The 19,104-nt window shown below is 37.3% G+C and overlaps 1 protein-coding gene across 6 annotated transcripts in view; it reads right to left on the reverse strand.

Moving 5' to 3' along the window:
* Positions 1 to 218: 218 nt before the first annotated feature.
* The window catches only part of Mbnl3 (muscleblind like splicing regulator 3), a 97,299-nt gene continuing 78,413 nt past the window's right edge, over positions 219 to 19,104 (reverse strand). For 3 of the 6 annotated variants that reach the window (XM_029534239.1, XM_029534238.1, XM_029534237.1), the window contains exons 3-7: positions 18,065 to 18,256; positions 16,751 to 16,987; positions 15,541 to 15,691; positions 10,542 to 10,636; positions 219 to 7,689 (exon numbers count right to left, since the gene is read on the reverse strand). In XM_029534239.1, coding sequence (XP_029390099.1) covers positions 7,678 to 7,689; positions 10,542 to 10,636; positions 15,541 to 15,691; positions 16,751 to 16,987; positions 18,065 to 18,256 — 687 coding nt within the window. In that variant the 3' untranslated portion in view covers positions 219 to 7,677. The remainder of the gene's footprint in view (positions 7,690 to 10,541; positions 10,637 to 15,540; positions 15,692 to 16,750; positions 16,988 to 18,064; positions 18,257 to 19,104) is intronic. The other 3 variants (XM_029534235.1, XM_029534234.1, XM_029534236.1) reach the window with 1 other exon arrangement.

A 19,104-nucleotide genomic window follows, 5' to 3' on the forward strand; every position in this document is an offset into this window, starting at 1 on the left:
GTGTGATAAAAAATGGATAACTGGTAATATATCATCTATCTAGTCCAAACTACTTAAGGCATTTTGAAATAAACTTACTGTGTGCATGGAATATAACACTGGGCCAAATCACAAACTTAAATTTTATATTAGAGTTATTGATATCAAGTTTTGTATACTAGAACATGAGTAGTAACTTTTGACTGAATGTGTGAATATGGAATTCATAAAAGGAGACATAACCAACGAATTTGCAAACTTTATTGAAAGAATAAAAAAAGAAACATAAAAGGTAGCATACTAAAATGAGCTATATAATGAACACTTCTAAACACAAACAGGCATACAACACTGTAACTTGAAAAAGTCCAAACATCTGCAGTTGAGGGAATGAATTACCACATTTGGGAACAAAATATTATTTGAACAGTTTTTACTTGTAAAATATTTTGGTCCTTACTGAAGTTTTTAATTGTGGCACAGGACAAAGAAATTCTTACGTTGCCATTTTCTGCCCAAGACGAATGCCTCCTCTTCCTACAGTCCAGATCGTTGTTAGCTGGAGCTAGAAGTTATCCTTTTAAAATTACACAAAGTAATAACCTAGCTCATCGTGGGAAAGCAAAATACGTCACGCCGAGGGAGAATCAAATCATTCAAGGCCATGGAATTTGGACTAGTTTACACAATATAGTGAGTGAGACCTCACTTTCTTAAAAATGGACCTCATTTTAATTAGTGGAATTTGGGAACAAATGGCTCATTTTATAACCAAAGGAACAGCTATGGTAATAAGAAACATTTTGAGGTTATCCCCAGCATCTAATGAAATGATGGTCATATCATCCACTCAACTGCTAGACACAAAAGACACGGCAAGACAACAATTTGGTTTCCATCATTAAAAGATAGCATCTGTATACAGAAATAAAGCTTTGCAACCATGCAGTTCTATGATAGAATCTTAAGGTTGTACATGTGTGGGAGGTCTTGCTACAGAGGTATTTTTTTTAAGTAACACAATGTAAAAGAGGGCTAGTGAGGATTCTTGTAGTATCTATACAGAGCGGCAACTTATTTCGGACCAAAGCACTTTTCATCTTTTAGGTACAGTATGATTGAGGGTTCTCTATACACATAAATTTTCTTTGGGATAATCTAGATTTTTAATTCCAGTGGGTAATTCACTTATAGGCAAGGCAGAGGGGCTAGAAATGCTAAGTTCATCAAACTTAAATCCAAATTTATCTTTTAGCTTGAGTCACATGAACTCGTTATACTTAATTCTCTCCTTTGTTTGAGTGAAATACAGTCACTATGTTTAAGCTTCAGCATGGGACCAAGTGGTGGTGGGCATGCACATGTTGTAAATTCATTGGCTATCTTTTGTGATGCTTCAAGGCTCATCCCTACTAATTTATGGTTGATAGTTCTGGACTTAAAATCTTATGGCTGGCTAGCCATGGTGTTAGAGCATTTGCATAGCACACAAAGCCCTGGGCTGTATTCCCAGCACCATACACAAAATTTCAGCTTTCTATTATCCGTATGAAGATGCGTTTTTATGACTTAGAGATTCACAAGGAAATGTCCACGTAACGATGCTGCTTAAATAGTGAAATTATGGGTGTAGTAAGGCTGAAGTGGGCATTCCTAACTGTAAAATGAATATATTCTTACATCTTCTATTGGCTAAAAACAGCTACTCAGGTTGTCAGGGCGTTTGTTGTATAGCAATACAACAAGCTGACTTAGTGATCAGGAGCTGAGGGGAAAAATAAAAGTAATTTTTAGCCAACTGGCCCTGAGCTACGAGATACATGTAAGGCTTGGGTTGTTTGTGGCTTTGGTCTGTTTTCCATCTTTCTCTCTCTTTCTTCCCCCTTTTTTTCCCTTTGCAGTCCTGGGGATGGAACCCAGGGCCTCGTTCATCCAGGCAAGTGCTGTACTAATGAGCTATGGCTGCAGATCTAGTTATATGTCTCCAAGAGAGTTAGCAGTGTATGAAAAGCAACATTTCACAACTAGCCTAGGATGGAGTCCTTAGTGTGAAAGACACCTGTCTTAAGATGGGAAGGATTCAAAGTGCCAGTGATGATCTGTCCCTTAACCTTTCAAATTTCCAACTTTGCTAACCCTCAGTGCCTTGGAGAACAACTAGAAGGCTCCTTGGCTACCTGCAAATGTGGAGTGAGAACTGGCAGAGTAGGTTAAATTGACATCATTTTCCAGGGTCCATCTTCTGTAAGATTTGGGCTGCTTCACGTCTGTTTAGTTAAAATATTAACAATTTATCACTTAAATCCACATTAATTGATAAAAATGTGAACTACGAAGAATGAGATCTGTTTTAATTAGATTTGAGAGTAACTAGCTTGTAGTGTACAGAGTAGGTTCTCTTTTTTCTATAATTGGAAAAAAGAAAATCTCTTACTGGGAACCTTACCTTATCCATTATGTGGTACAAGCATGTGTGTGTGTGTGTGTGTGTGTGTGTGTGTGTTTACAGTGGGAGTTAATTAAAAAAGCAAATACTTTTTGCTAGTAGCCTTACGAAAAGAAGTGCTTTCTATTCTCACTCAGTGCTGTTAGGGGATCTGGCATCTGTTAGCAGTCTGAGCTTCTGGTGGGCTGTAGCACGCTAGCAAGCCTCCGCAACAGTACTGCAACACTATACTGTCACTAATTCTTAGAGCCTCACAAAGCACTCTCACTAACCTTCCTCTATTACCACAGACTTCTTACATTGTCAAAAGCTCCAAGGATTGCTCTCATGGACTATGTACATAAGTGCAAAAAAAAAAAAAAAAAAAAAAAAAAAAAAAAAAAAGGCGGGTCTCACACATTCGCACCCTAACTGAGACAGTTGGGGAAGTGCAGCGTATGTCTCTTAAACACTGTTCAGGGGCTCTTCTATAGTATCTTTATGTGTAGCTTCACAACCATTAGTTAATCTCAAAATGTTTACTTATGCTTTAATCCTCACATATAGTTTTTGTGGATAAAGCCAGAAAATATAATCTTTTTATAACTGCAGATACTACACCAATAGGTAGTTTTGAAAAAAGGCCGGGTAATATCAATGTCAAGCTTGTTCTGGTGTCAAAATACTGTAGAATAACCCTATCAACACAACAAATTCTTTAAACTATAAAGTCCAATTCTAGAATCCATGTGTTATAAACTTCTTTTTCGAATCAAAAGTTACATGAGGACACAAATTCAGCTTTCATATGGAACACAGGGCTTCAAAAAACATCAGTTTTCTGAGTTTTGAGCTGTATCTTCAATATGTTTGCACTGTCATGAACCACATATAGCTTACACATAAAAGTTTTACATGCATAAGTGTCTAAAGGTAGCCATGTTGTAGTTTTGTTGCCAAGGCAACAACTAAATATATTTAGCTGACATCTATCATTTGTGTACAATGTTAAATTTGTTCTTGAACTGTGAATTGTAGAGGGTAGTTCTGGACTGTATCTATACTGAATTATGCTATGGTGTCAGTTTAGAGCCTACAGAAATGGTCTGAATATAAGTGGTAAAAACTTAAACTTTCTTGAACTCTCCTTCAAAATTAAACTCATTGGATACTTAGATATAAAAATGTAGTACAATTAAAACCTTAAAAACTAACAATAAGAAAAACAAAAACATGGCACCAATTAGTAACTTGGTACTCAGAGCCTGTATTTGTAATTAAATTTACAGTTTGATTAGACTATCTGCTAAACTGTCAAAAAAAAAAAAGCGCTAAACTCTCTCATTGGCTATTTTTATTCTACTATCTCTAACAGGCTCTGGTAAAATTAGGCCACTATCTTATTAAATCTACAAATCAAAACTTGGGATCAAATCCATCAAACGAATCAAATCAAATCAGACACCCCCCCCAATTTTACTCATTTCCATTTCAGTGAAATGTAGAAGAGCTTTTTTTTTTTTTTTAAAAAAAGGTGGAGCGAGAACTATGCTAGTAATCATTCTGCGTGCCACAGCCTATCCCAGAGACTGCCAGATCTTCAACAACCTTGGCTGCATTTCACCTAGGGCCCCCTTACCAACACTCACCAAAGACAAGGAAGAGAATCACCTGGCATTCCGAGTAGCTCCTGAGCGGCCTCAGCCGCCCCTTTCCCTTCCTACAATGTACTGCAGCTACCGTTCTTTCTTTAAACAGCACTGTCTTACTGCTTATGCTGTTTAAAGTGAAACCAATTACAGAATACTAAGTTCATTTGTTTCCTGCTGAGAGTTGAGAGCAGGGGAGTTGGGAGTCCTATGACGGGCATAGCCAAGTGGCATAGGACAACACTTAGGGCAAGATCACAGTGCTTTAGGGTGCTCAGAGATGGACGACAGAGCAAGACTGATGGAATAGCAAGCAGACTGCTTTCATGACTAGATGGAAATTGAAGATTTATCTAGAAAAATCAAATGAAAAGCAATAGATAGGTGTGGATTCATGCTCCAATTTCAAAAGTAAACACTGTATTTAAATAGCACTTGTATGAATCCATTCGATTTCATTCTAGCCCTACTCATTGCAGTCTCATGGTTTTTGTAAAAACTGAAACTAAGCTCTTCTTAAATGACAAATTTAGATTGCTTATTTGTAGGTTTGACACATGTTATCCAAGTTTCAGTGTTCTTGCAAATTTTGGCAAAAGGCTGAGATGGACAAAGACAATAATTTTGGAAAAATAAAAATAGAGGCCATGATAAAACACAAAGACTAAAAAAATGCTAACTAGAAATCACAACTGATTAGAATTTGGGTTATATACAAATAATTGGGTAAATTTCCGTTTAGAGTCACTGATTAGTTGTGACTGGGTCTTGTTAACTCAATTTATAGTCAACTGACTTGTCTTTTCTTCAATAAGATCACGAGTCATTGCACAACTAGAGTGCCATCTTAAAGTTTCATTTCCCTCAAAACTCCATCAAATTTGATCAAAATGTTCGAGTTTTGAGCTTGCTTTCTTAAACTTCATTGTACATTGCAACTTTTAAAATGCTAACACTCACATTAAACTCATCGCACCAAAAAGACAACTGCCCTGAAAGTTCCCCACTGAATCTTCTCCTAAATATAAGTCAACATTAATATCTTCCAGTGCTTAGAGCAACAAGAGAACAAGGTTATCATCTACATATATCTTGATCAAAACTTTAAGAAGTTAAACGAGATAGCATGTTGCACCAAACTGTCAAACTACAAAAAGTTCATTTTGCACAAAACATTTCCATATCCATTAATAACTACATCTAGACTAGCTCAGGTACATTCTTCCTGGAATTACGATGTTAGAAAACAGAAATATAGTGGTTCAAAGAGCCCACAGGTTAAAGGGCAGACAACTCACTCTCAATCTCTTAACTTCAGGCAATATTTAACAAAGGGCAGAGGCCCAATGTAAAAACAAGAGTATTTAGCAATCACTGGTAACCAGGATTCACCTGGATAATTAAGATCAATGGGATACCATCCACCAGAGGTAGTTTTGCTTTTTGAAAATTCTGAGCCAATCTGATCTGCTTTGAGTAGGAGTCTCAAGTGTTCCAAAGATGTAAAAAGGGAGAACAATTGGTTCCCACAATGGCTAGGCAGCCTGAGGCAAGTCACACAGTCTCGCTCTCTGTTTTACCAACCTTAGAAAAGGCAATAAAGTCTTTGCCAATGTCACTGTTCTGCAAATCAATCCAACTGCCTGTCTTATGATATCCCAAACAGTTTCTCTTTCCTCCCAATTTTCACGAAGAAAAACAACTGTTATACGTACAAAAATTTGATTTTATGATTTCCGGTGGGAGAATATATATTGAGTACAAAATATTCAATTTACTTAGGCTTTTGGAAAATACGTTTCCTCCCTCTTATAACAATAGTAATGCTAATAACTTTGTGGAGTAGAAGAAGTACACTATGTCACAGAAATAGATGGATTACTATATTTGTAGCTTATTTCCTAAGTATTAGTTAAGAATTCATATCACACCTCCATGGGCTATTGCTATTCTCTATTAACCAAAGGATGCTAAAACTAATTTTGAAACACATACAAAGGCAAGTAAGTTCAGATGTGACAAAAATAGGTTTGGTTCTGGGACAAAACTGAACAAATCATCATCACCCCGTCCCCCTCCCCCGACCAACCCTCTGATGTGAAAGTTTTGGCAGAGAAACCCTTGTCAATACAGCACAAATATTTGCTACTTCACTGCTGCTTTTACAAAAATTGGAAACTTAGCTAAACTAAACTAAACTGAAAGACAACTTCGGAAACCTTTTCTAGTTCTTTTGCACATTCCAAGTCATTTTAAATCTCTCCCTGCCCCCATTCCTGCCATTTCTCTAAACCTGTACTCAGCCTCCTTCTGTGATCAATAGAAAAGATGGTCCATTTGGGGAGGCAAGGCCTCATTTGGAAACAATTTTCTTTCACCTGGACTGACTTTTGCCAGACTGCATCTTACTTATTATTCATAGAATAGTCAAAAGAGCACAAGCCATTTGCATTTGGAAAACGGCATTTGTGCAAAAGGTTACAATGCAAAGGTTTTACACACTTTCTGCCAGTACATAAAAACTGTCCCCACGCCCACATCTCTCTGCTTGATTTTCAACCTGTGATTAGCATACCTTTAAAGTAGTAAGTACCAGTTTCTCAGCTGAAGATGAAAAATGGCTCAAATTTAGACACTCAAGCTGAGAGATAGGATTCCTGTAACACAATAAATGTAATGGCTACTCTCCATAATTTTTATACATGCTAAGAAATTTATTGGAATGTGAACACTTGATTCTCAAATTATTTAAGAGGAATGGTTTGAGGTTAACATTTGAATTTTCCTATCGCATGTAGGGAAGTATTTTTCTCTTTTAAAAATTTAGTATATTATTGACTATGCAAGGTCAAATCTACAGGTAAAATTCTATATATGAACAGATTTTGTGCACACTCAGAAGTGAGGCCTCCAGAAATTTACAGAAATGTTTTAAAGAGGGCATATTACCATGAACCTGTCATATTTTTCAGACACATATAGTTCTGTTCCCCACTTATGACGTTCTAATTGAAATCAAGTACCACGTATAAACAATAAAACACTATAGCATGAAAGAGCTAAGCAGAACCCAATTTAATACAATATACCAATGGAGGAAAATGATGTGGCAAATATCAGTTACATTCTACATCAATCCTATAGACTATCTTGTAAACAAAACAGTAAGGTAACACTTCAAAAACAGAATTTATCCACCAAGAGTATACAGTAAGCCTACAGTACACTGTGGAAGTTCATTTACCATAAACCATTACTGGAAAGCAGTCACAAATTTTTATGGTTATATTCAATATGGTAATTCATATCAGATGGAAAAATTCATGTAACATGGATCTGATAATTCATATACATGACAAAGCTGTATGGTTGTATTCTGTATGCTAATTCATATACAATTAATCCATATAAGGTGACACATACTGGTTAATTTTCTATTTGCTTTAACATCTCCACAGATTTTTAAAATTTGAATTTGTCAACAGGTATATGTGTTTTAATATACCTGTTAATATATTGACATGCTTATTGTCGTGTTGGTACAAGAAGACATACAAGAATACATATAGAAAGGCCACAAGGGGTTTCTTGTTGAGAGATTCTGATACTCTGTAACTCTGCTGCTCAATATTTCAACTGAAATAGAAAACAAAACAAGAGTCAGTAAGAAACACTGAAGGGCTATTGAACAACATGTCAGGAGACCTGACACAAGTTCTTAGTCCACTTCTATATATGAAGCCAAGATATTCTTCACTCTGAATTTCAGACCCTCTGTGACAGTGGACTAATGTAAACAATCATTAAACAGACACACTGCTGGGATAGTCTATGGGAGGTTCCAATGGTGGGCCATTTTTAAGGTATTATCTATATAATGCCAAAATTTTTGCTCATCACCTAAATATTTGTTCATCCCATTCAAAAGAAATGTACCTTCAAAATGTACTTAATACCAAACACTTTGAAAAGGTCCAATAGTAAACAAAGTGTTACACTTTTGTCTGAATATTTTACACCCTTGCAGAAATAACCTGAGTAAGTCATATACTATTATACAAAGTGACAGTTTTGATCTTTGAAAAAAAATGTCCACAACTGTTACATTTGAATATGATTATTCTCTGCCACACACCTCATTTTCCAAAGGAATCAAGTAGAAAAAAATCATTCTTCCCAAACATATTTTATGTAAACTAATTATGTTTCAATTTTCTTTACCTTGATGTGTAGTACCCTATGAGAACTTAGCAAGCATTGGACAAGCCTCCATTGTCATGCTTTCCCACGTTGCTACTATTCCAAATAACACCTGCGAAATGATTCTAACTTCCAGCTCCGTCAGTTTTTCCACCTTGTTGTAAAACAAGGCTTATGATTGGGGGAATCTGCTTCTCTAGGGTACAATAGCTGTGGGCTTTGTCTGAAACAGTATTAGGGATCTATTGATGGGAGATGGGTACGTAGGGCAGCAGCAAGCCTATCAGCTGCCTCCTTCAACCAAATGCCAGACTGCAGGTGGGAGGCATTCCAGCTTACTACACTGACAGTGCAGTTCCAAACGGTTCATGTGTTAGGTGTCTAGGGTTCTTATGTATATTCAACAAACAGTGTCCCATGTGAATAACCCCTTGGATTTACGTGTGTGCTACTAATGGTCCCTGATCTAGGCAAAGTAGAGTTCAGGGATTAAGGGTGGGAAAACAAGAAAAATAATTATTAGATAATTAAATTATTTTGTATTTCATTCAAACTTCAAAACAGCTGGAGCAATTCTACTTGACGTACATGCAGTGCAGCACCTTGCGACAAACAGAAAGAGCCCACTTCTGTACGCTGACGCAGAAAGAAACATAGTACTCACTGTCTTTAAAATAATCTCTTCAGCCAAATTCTAACAAAATTATTTTGTTTTGCTTCAACAAAAAATAAAGCTTAAACTTAAAGAATTGAACTGGGTGTCCTTGCGCATGCCTTTGTTTGGAAGGCAGAGGCAGTCACATCTTTGAGGTTTTAGGGCACCCCGGTCTACAGAGTGAGTTCTAGGACAGTCAGTGCTACACAGAGAAACCCTGTCTTGAAAAGAACAAAATGGAATCTAAAAGAATTAAAATTCAAATGTGATTTGTATTTTTGGCTAAAAATAAACTTGCCCCTTTGAAAATAGAAAAACATTATTGAGTATATAAAGTCATTAGAAAAATACAGCAACAGCTGTTATCTCCACATCAAAAAATTCATCTCTTCTGCCTCATAATTCAATTTGGAAACTTTTGAATGCACAGTCAAACTCAAATTATAAGCAATGTCTTTAAGTGAAAATGTTTACCCAAACCTTAGCAAATAAACTGTGTAAATAAAAGATACCACCTACAAATAACATCTATTAATACTTTAAAAACTTCCTGTTCAATTGGTAACTTCTACATCTGTGAAAAAACAAAAACAAAAACAAAACAACAACCCATGCTCCTACTCAGCTCATCTACTGACAATTGGAGTACCGACAGTAGTAAAAAGGATTGTAGATTACAACAGTGTCTCAGGAGAATCCTGATTATTTTGCTCATTGCTTGAGCTTGGCGCATCAGTAACAATGATCAGCTTCACGGAACACTTTAAGTTTACTATTTCCACTGTGTCCACTGTGCAGAGCACAGGTTGGAGTGTGGTTTATTCATTGAATGACTGCTGTGTGCACCATGGTTATCATGCTTGAAAGTTAAGCAGCTGACCAGGGGCAAACCATGACTTTAATTAGGCAGAACCAGCAGCCCAGCAGCACAGCATGGTTTTCAGTAGCTACTAATTACCTCACATCAAGTTTCTCTAAATATGGGTCATCTGCCTGTGACTAAATATGGGTCATCTGCCTGTGACTAAATATGGGTTATCTGCCTGTGACTCTGCCTGAAAAAAAAAACTATGCCAAATGAAAATCAAACCAACACAAGCACATCCAATGTTTCCATGAGAAGGGATTTCTGATGTAATCACTGCGTGAAAATAAGGATGTGCATTCCTTTGAAAGAAATGTGATAGCATGCTTTTTTCCCCAGTGGAACTGCAAGTAAAGGGGATATGTTTACTACATCAAAGTTCAAACACAATAACCCAAAATGAGGAGGGGGTAGTAAAATATGTTTCCCTCTTGATCAGGATGAGAAAGCATTTCCGACATATCCAGTACAGCATATACATTTGAGGACTGGTGTGGTAGCAACAATTTGATATGGAATAACACAAGTAACATCTGCTTACCAATTAACAATGAGTAAACATGCTGCCAATTAACTCTGAGATGAATAGGAAACCACATACAGTACCCAAATTATACGTAAAAAAATAAAAACTCCACACCTAACAACTGGTTAAGAAGCACACAAGCACATGGACCAATACATCTCACCAATCCAAAAGGCATATACTGTGCCTTCCCAACACGTTGTGGCTATCTAGGTCTAAACAGTTGAAATAAATGGCCAAACCTGGTTGCCTGTAGTTGTTGGAACGTAGGGAACGTTGCTGGCAGGTGGCGTTGCTGTAGACACGGAGGAAGGTGTAGCACCGTGCATCATGGGCACTTGCAGTAGGAAATCATGGAAGCGACACATGGAAGGGTGAAGCATTTATACAACCATGACAGAGACGATGGAATGGGGTGTAGTAGATATTCCAGCAACAAGCCACGTGACATCATCATGATGGGTACACACCAGGGTGCAGCATGCAACCAGAGTCAGTGCAAAGCAGCACGGCACGGAATGGAGGAAAATTTCAAAAAGAGAAAAGGGGAAAGCCAATTATAGTCACCGTTAATGAAACAGAGCCACTCTTAACAGTTCGAGCAAAATAACATTGTAGTGGATTCAAAGGGCTGAACTTCCAGGAACTAATGAAGGTATATGTGTGTATATATATCTGTGGTTACAAGGGCTATCTATTAAAGCTAGTTAAAGCAGACAAGTCACTGGGTTGCACAGTCAAAATTAATTAGGGAATTGTTGAGTCGTGTTTGGGTTCACTGAAGAGTTCTGTAACTCAATTTTCTTGTACAAATGACAGTTTTATGTGTACTTACCTGATCTGCATATAAAAGAACGGTGGTTCTGTTGATAAGTATGTGGTAGAAGAGCAGGTATGATGAAAGCAATAGAATATGTATTCAGTTTCATAAGTTCCTTGGAAATGTTAACTATTTTCAAATATATAAGTGCTTCGTAGTAAATCTTGTCTTTGCAGCAAATATCAGACCTACAATGACTAGCAGCTGCAAAATGTCTTTCTGGAGGTTTTTCTTTGCTTTTCTACTTTCATTTTTCAAAGCCTTTGGATATTTTTGTAATTTCCAAGTAGGGAATTAATGTGCGAATGGGAAGCAAACATGTATGATGTCTTGCGACTACCTCAGTCAAATTAGGGGTTTCTGACTGTGATGACAAAGTGAGTTCCCAAAATTTGGGGAACAAAGTGAATGTCCTCCCAATAGTAAGAGAAAGATCCTTAGGTGTCCCTTTTACCCATCTCTGGTTACTTATTTCCTACAGCCATCTTTCCTTGTCTTGCATGCTAGTTCTCAAACCACTCATGTTTTTTTCGTTGGACGTGCAGCGACTGTGCGGAAAGACGCAGTGCCAAAGCGTGCAGTTGCATTCAGAAGCAGAGCTTTGAAAGGGAAAGGACAAGGAAGCAGCACCCCCCCCCAAGAGACAGGTCACAAAATGTGAAAACAGACACAGTTCTCCAACCTGCAGAAGTCACTTCTTCCCCTACATGCACAGAATGTTAGGATCAAGGTGATGTTAAGTCCTCCTGGGGACAGCTAATCCTTCAATAACAGGCCTCAACCCTTTGCCAGGGTTTAGAGCTTGCTCTGTTTGTGTTACTTCTATGTGGTCATTAGTTTGACCTTTCCTTCGATGACCCCATAACCTTTAGTCCACCAATGAGGTGGAAATCAAGCTGATGTGAATTCTCTAAAATGAGAGGAACTGGGTTGTTAGGAGATGCTAAGAAGTGTTACGAATCCTACTTTAAAAAAAAATTATTTTTCATGATCTATTCCTGGTTCCTAGGAACTATGACCTCCCCAACAGCTTTCCCATTTTCTTTTCTATTAGCGAAATACAAAATGGCTTAGGGGAGGCTACAAACTGTGGTGGCTAACTACAGAATTCCTGTGCAACTGATTTTTCACTTGATGCTAGCCAAAAGGCTGGTAGTTTCAAATGGCACAATGAACCCCACATCACTTTTGAAATGGTTTGGTTGTGCCGAATTTCTGGGCAGATGATGCTTCATTCTTGAATGCTATAGAATCTATCACAGAACACTGCAGGATGTTCTAGCTTTGGTCAAGTCATCCTTTCTCAACATCTGTGTAACGAATGCATTGCATTATAAGGATAACTTTGGGAGGAGATTGCTTTATTGTAGTTTATGAATTATACATTAGAAATTTATTTTTAAAATAATAGACAGAAGGCCAAGAAAAATCATCTAGTTTCAGTATGGAATATTTAAAAAATATTTTACTTGCTATTTTTAGGAAAGAAATGAAATGGCAGGATTAGAATTTGGCTATAGTGGCAGCCTACTAAACCCTGAGAAATGTATCTACTTTGATTGCACATGTTAGACCTCAAGTACTCAAACATGTCCACTCACTCATATCATTTTGTCACCCATGTTTTCATAGTCAGAGCAGAAAGACGGTTTTAGGTTAGAGAAAGTGAGTTTTGTTTTAATTTTTTTTTTTTTTTTTTACAAAACCTACCAAAAGTTGAAGTAGGAGTCATGCACAGTATTTGCCCTGTACACCATGCAGAAAAGCGTGGAAAGTAAAGAAAAGAGAGATTTCATTGTTAATGCCTTAGAGATAGAAGTGGATTTTAACTCAAACGATCATTTTTTGCAATATCAATTCAACAGCACATGCAAACTAATAATCACCCATGCTTATAATTATAGGTTAGATTTAAGACCACAGACCCAGGTAAAAAGAGTAATTCAGAGGTTAAAAAGGAACTTTACTTTTTCTTTAAAGGAATAGCCTCACTTAAATATTTATTCTAAGCAAATATACTGTCAAAACTTTATTCATAAAAGGAGACTATTTGTTTACTACACACATCCCCTTAAAGGTGTGCTCCAGGATCCAAGTTAGAGAACTGCTCTAGAGTGGGGGAGAGGGAACTTATAGAGCCCACCTCCAGCAGGAAGACAGGACATCAACTGAGGGATGGGGTTGCCATATCACAGTCATACCTCTGACCCATAATTGTTCCTGTCTGAAAGAATTACAGGGATGGAAATGGAGAGGAGCCTGAGGAAAAGAAGGTCCACCAACAGGTCCAAAGTGGGATCCAGCTCAAGAGGAGGTCTCAAGGTCTGACACTATTACTAAGGCTATGGAGTGCTCGCAAAAAGGGACCTATCATGACTGCCCTCCGAAAGATCCAACAAACAGCTGGAAGAGTCAGATGCAGATATTTGCACCCAACCAATGGACAGAAGCAACTGACTGTTGAATTTGGGGAGGCTGAAAGAAGCTGAGGAGCAGGGCGATCCTGTAGTAGGACCAGCAGTCTCAGTCAGTCTGGACCCCTTATATCTTTCAAACACTGTACCACCAAACAGACAGCATACACCAGCTGATAGGAGGCCCCCAACACACATACAGCAGAGGACTGCAGGGTCTGTGTTCATTCAGAGATGATGCACCTAACCCTCAAGAGACTGGAGGCCACAGGGAGTTTAGAGGTCAGGTGAGGTGGGGGGTGGGAGCATCCATCTGGAGACCAGGTAGGGTGGGAGGAGGTGTGGGATGTGGAGCAGTCAGAGGGTGGATGGAGGGGTGGGGAATGGAATATGGAGTGTAAAAAATAAATTAAAAAATGAAATTTAAAAAAGAAATTAGTTATTGTGCAAAATATAGTGCAAAAGAAAAATTATATTCATCATATAATAAAATGCATTAAGACTATTTCTAAAAAAAATGTGTCCCACACCTCACTGAAACTGAGGAGTACTCTATTTGACAATTGGCTTTCCGTTAAGGGGACTCTCAACTAAATTAACTTTAAGGTTTGCTATTAATTCAGGGGAGTGAATTTGGGAGATTTCTTGTACATTTATGTACTTTAGTTTTGAGATAGCGAATTTGAGGATGGCCTCACATCTACTATTTAGATAGTCCAAGTTGGGCCTATAATCAAAAAACTGAGTCAGCTTCTTGAGTGTTGAGATTATGGGCATGTACCACCCTGGCCAATTAAAACTAGGTTTTATATGTGTCAAATTTGGCAAAAACAAATGTCCAACTTCTATGTACGGTCACTCTAAACTTGAAAAGAAATCCTGGAATGAACAGTGTAAATTTTTCCACACTCAACCATTCCTGGCTGGACCTTCTGGGCCACCAAACTTATTCTATAGGTATGAGAAAAAACTGAAAAGTAGCCCAAATGAAGTGATGTGATGTAGATGGAAATTGCTGTGATTGTTGAAGAGAGGAAAAGCTACTTCAAACCATATGGGCTTTCTCTTTTACTTTGTGGCATTATATATTTTTCTTTAGATTTGGAAGAAAAATCTACATCATATAGACATGAATTGTCATTCTTTCTACGTGGTAGAAATATGTCAAAGAACTCCATTTTTTTTTGTCTCCAGAAACTATTTTATAAATGTATTGTGTCTGCCTTGTAAATGGTGACCGAATGACTGACTGTAGTCAATAACTAAACAGTTATTTTTAATGGCTCCTTTCAAAATTAGCTGACTGATCAATTCATTTTTCCCCGTGTCTAAGTATATAATACTATGTATCAGGCATGTTTATGTAATCTATAAGTCTTAAAAGCAAATGGTTTTAAAGAAAATGGTACCTTTATTTATTACGGCTTTTTTAAAGAGAAAAATCCCACAACTTTCTGGTAGCAGCGCAGATTAAATCCAAGACATTGAAGATGCTAGACGAGTTCTCCATTACTCCTCCCACCCCCATTCCTTACTTTCACTTAATAATAGCTTCCAAGCATCAGAGGCTGAAACTACCTGTTTTATATAGAGACTATAAATTTACTATTAACATGAGGGTTTAAAAAATTACTGACAGTTATATCATAGTTATATGGACTACAAAATTTACAATATTGAAGGTGGGAAATTCTTTTGACAGATAATTTCTATCTGTGAAATAATCACTGAGAGTCAAGACATTAGCTGAGATTAAACCAAGTGAATCAACCTTCAGAAGCCCAAAGTAAAAAGCAATGCCAAAAAAGTAAATTATTAACATCTTTCTTCCATTGATTTCAAGCCATTCATTTCCAAAATCATGTTGCTCTAGATAATATCAAATCAAATGCAATAGCTTTACTTTACTTATAGTCAAAATTCATGGTGATAATCTCCCAACAAAGACCCTTGGAAGGGGCTTTACAGTATACCCACTCAAACTGTTCAACCCAGCTGTGTTCTCACCTGTCGGGATAAAAGCCTGCTGCGGAATCTGCATGTTAGCCAGAGCCTGTTGGCAGTGGAAAACACTGGGGTTAAAGACTGGAGTGGCACCATTGGCCTTGTCAAGGGCTGACCTCTTTGGTATCAGTTGAAGTGCACCGTGCGGCAGGCCCTATGGAGAAGGGATGAATTCATTGCTAGTATCAGGGAAGAAGTAAAATTTTACTCAGACCAAGAAACTGATACAGCCTGCGAAGCCACCGCAAAGGTAGCCATTGAGCAAGACTTCCCAGGAGTAGTGGACACCCAGCAAGGCAAACAACAGATTGGCTGTTTCAAAGCAAAATATGTTAGTACAAAACAGAGATATAAAAGGAAAGGGCCTTTTAAGGTCTCCAATCCATAACACTTGAGGCAGGGTAGGGCTGTAAACGTTAACAGCAAATTGTTATACATAACATACATAATTAACTTCTTGGGTATGACAGCCAGAACTGACAGTAGGAGAGGGAAGGGGATTTCTGCCCATCAAAGGGCCAATATGTAGTGAAACACCTGAGGATTTCTAATGTTGAACTCTCACACTGGGTCACACAGCATCACACACTTTTTTTTCTACTTGCTACTTACTAGTGTTATCAATCGAAACTAACTTTTCTGTATAAATGACTGCTAAGCTAACTCAAAAGGAGAAGGGCTTTTTCCTTAGTCACAACAAAATCTCCCTAAAACGATGGCAGCCTTTTGCCTTGATCTTTCCCTCTGCCTACACTGTGCCACCACACTTTGTGAAATCAGAAGCTACTTAATACTCCATCTTTTAAGTACTGTGATTTCAAAGGAATTAAACTATGAGTGGCGAAGTGCCCGTAAAAGTGACTAATAGAATACAGAGGCAACTGCCATTTTTGAATATTCAGGATAGTAAGACACTCGAAATCATTTACTTTTAAAATCATATAATTTTACCATTTTCTAAGATTGTGAGAAAGAGAATAGTGTGTTAACATCATTAATAAAGCTTTTACATAATTATCATTAGAAAGACTTAGCAAATAATTAGAATAAATTGGTCCTATCTTTTCTAATGTATAACTGTGGCTATTTGGGTAAGGTACACTCAGGAGTAGCCAGTTGTTTAGGTATGCAGAATATTAGACAAAGTAGATTTACAGGAATCATCTATGCCCCCACCCTAAACAGAAAGCCCATAGTCCTAACCTGTTCTTACCATTGCATTGGCAGCAGAATGGTTCATCTGGTGATGAGCTGCCCTGAGTTTGGCCTGCAAGTGAGGAGGAGGATGAAAGTACTTGCATTTCTCCCGGGCACATCGGCCTTTAATGTAATCCATGCAGATTGTCACAGAATTATCAGTGACTTCAATCATGGAAACATCCGTAGGGTGAGCATAGCGGCATTCACTCTCTCCACGGGTACAATTTCCACGCTGAAATTCACGGCAAACCTTAAGAAGGAAAAAAAAAAAAAAAAAAGACATACATTTCCCAATGATGACTGGAAGGTGACTGGCTTTTATTTACATTCCTAGAACATAGGAGAGTCACATATACATCTTGTCATTTATATAGCAAATATCTATGAAAGGTGAACAAAAGCAATATTCACCTTAAAATAAAGAACCCAGTTTCTATTCTGGGGGAGGGGATCACATTTTCTACAAAGATAAGAGTGTCTATTTGCCTTAAACAAACATAGGACTTTAAAGTATTACTGAAAAATGTATTTGGATCCTGAAGTTAACCTATCCATCCTAAGTATAACTATTTCTTTAAGGCCTGGGGTGTTTCTTTATCATACAGCAATGCACTGGTAGTTTTACACAGCCAACATGGAAAGCACATTGAATCATATGTATATTCACATTCCATTATAATACAGGAGCAGGTATTCAATTGGCTGCCTATGAAGCTGACTTTCTAAGCAATCAACCAGTTATTTATTTTAGTGCACAAAGAATAGAATTAAGGGAAAACTAAAGGATGTCAATAAATCAAAGGCAGTTTGAAATTTTCTTTAAATTCTTCATGTTTCATGTGCTATTTACTTATGTAGTACATCATTTTTTTAACATGGAGAAAATGGTTAGACATACAATTCGTTTACAGCCTACATTCTTAAAGCTTTACAGTCTATAATTTTAGAATGTTAGGTTCATCCTTTTTTTTCAGTTTATCATTTTAGCTAAGAGTGTCTATTTTAGAAAATAAAGATCTATGAGCAACTCCAGTAATCCCACTCTATAGCGCTCCAGCATAGGTATAGAGAACATTTTCACTCAGACTTCATTTTTGAACCATTCTGAAGCATTGTTTGACCTACTGCACAACAAAATTCATTCACTTCAGAACAAGGTTTAATTGAGGTTTAAAAATGGTTAGCACTTTTCCTCAGGCTCCTTAGGCTCAAAAGATATTTGGATGTACTTATCTAAAACATTCAACAAACTAGCTTCTGAAAATGGTACACCATGCATCTAGTTAACATTCATTTTACAAGCATTTATAAATGTCTTAACAAATACCTCCAGTCTATCTGTACGAATTGGTTTTGGACCAGGAACTCCTGGCAGTGCAAGAGGTGGGTTTCCAGAAATCAGAACCGGACCGTTTGGTAAAAGCTCAGCAGGAACCAGGCCCATGCCAGGATGAGTCATGTAAGGATTGAAAGCCATGGCAGGATTAGCTGCAAGTGATGGATTCATAGGAAAAGATGCCTGTGTTCAAAAGAGAGAAAATGAGGTATTATAGCTAAACAAATCTTTCTTATCATGTATTATACCAGGCATTCTTGAAGGAATATAAGCCATACTACAATTGACAGCTATTTCTTTTTCCTTTTATTTTTGAGATTATATAATTATCATTTTATTATATTTATTATGTAATTATACTATTTTATATCATTATATAATTTCTCTAAATCCTTCCATAATTTCTCTAAATCCTTCCATATGCCCCCTTTTACTTTCATTAAAATATGTGGCATCTTTATTTTTTATTAATTGTTGTTACCTGACAAAATATATGAAATTATACAATATATATTCCAAATACAGTTACCACTGTTTCTTGATTTTTTTTGTCTTTTACTAGTTCCTATATAGGTGCTTTTAAAACAACAACTCTCTATAGGCATGAACTTTACTGATAAGCCGATTTTTGAAAAAGCCCTAATTTAACCAATGAATGACAAGACAAACACACACACACACACACACACACACACACACACACACACACACACACACACACACTTTCTTGGTTGCCTTACCTTTGCCATACCTGTAAGTGGGGTTTTGGTGTATTCCTGAAAACCCCTTTTCTCACACCTCCTCCTTCCTCTGCCCAGCTGTAACTGGCTCTAAGGCTGCCTATCCTGCCAGATGCCCCAATCATCCAGTGGTGCCCAACCCTTCTTTCTTTCCTTAGCCCACTGATATTTATGGAAGACTTGGAAGAGAAAGGGGTAATTTAGTAAAAGTGAATGCTTTAACAGTTTACTGTCTACCTAAAGTGATGATATTGCTGTCATTTTATTTTACGATTTTCTTTTTAACTGTAG

This window comes from Mus pahari, chromosome X (assembly GCF_900095145.1).
Source record: "Mus pahari chromosome X, PAHARI_EIJ_v1.1, whole genome shotgun sequence".
Classification (NCBI taxonomy): domain Eukaryota; kingdom Metazoa; phylum Chordata; class Mammalia; order Rodentia; family Muridae; genus Mus; species Mus pahari.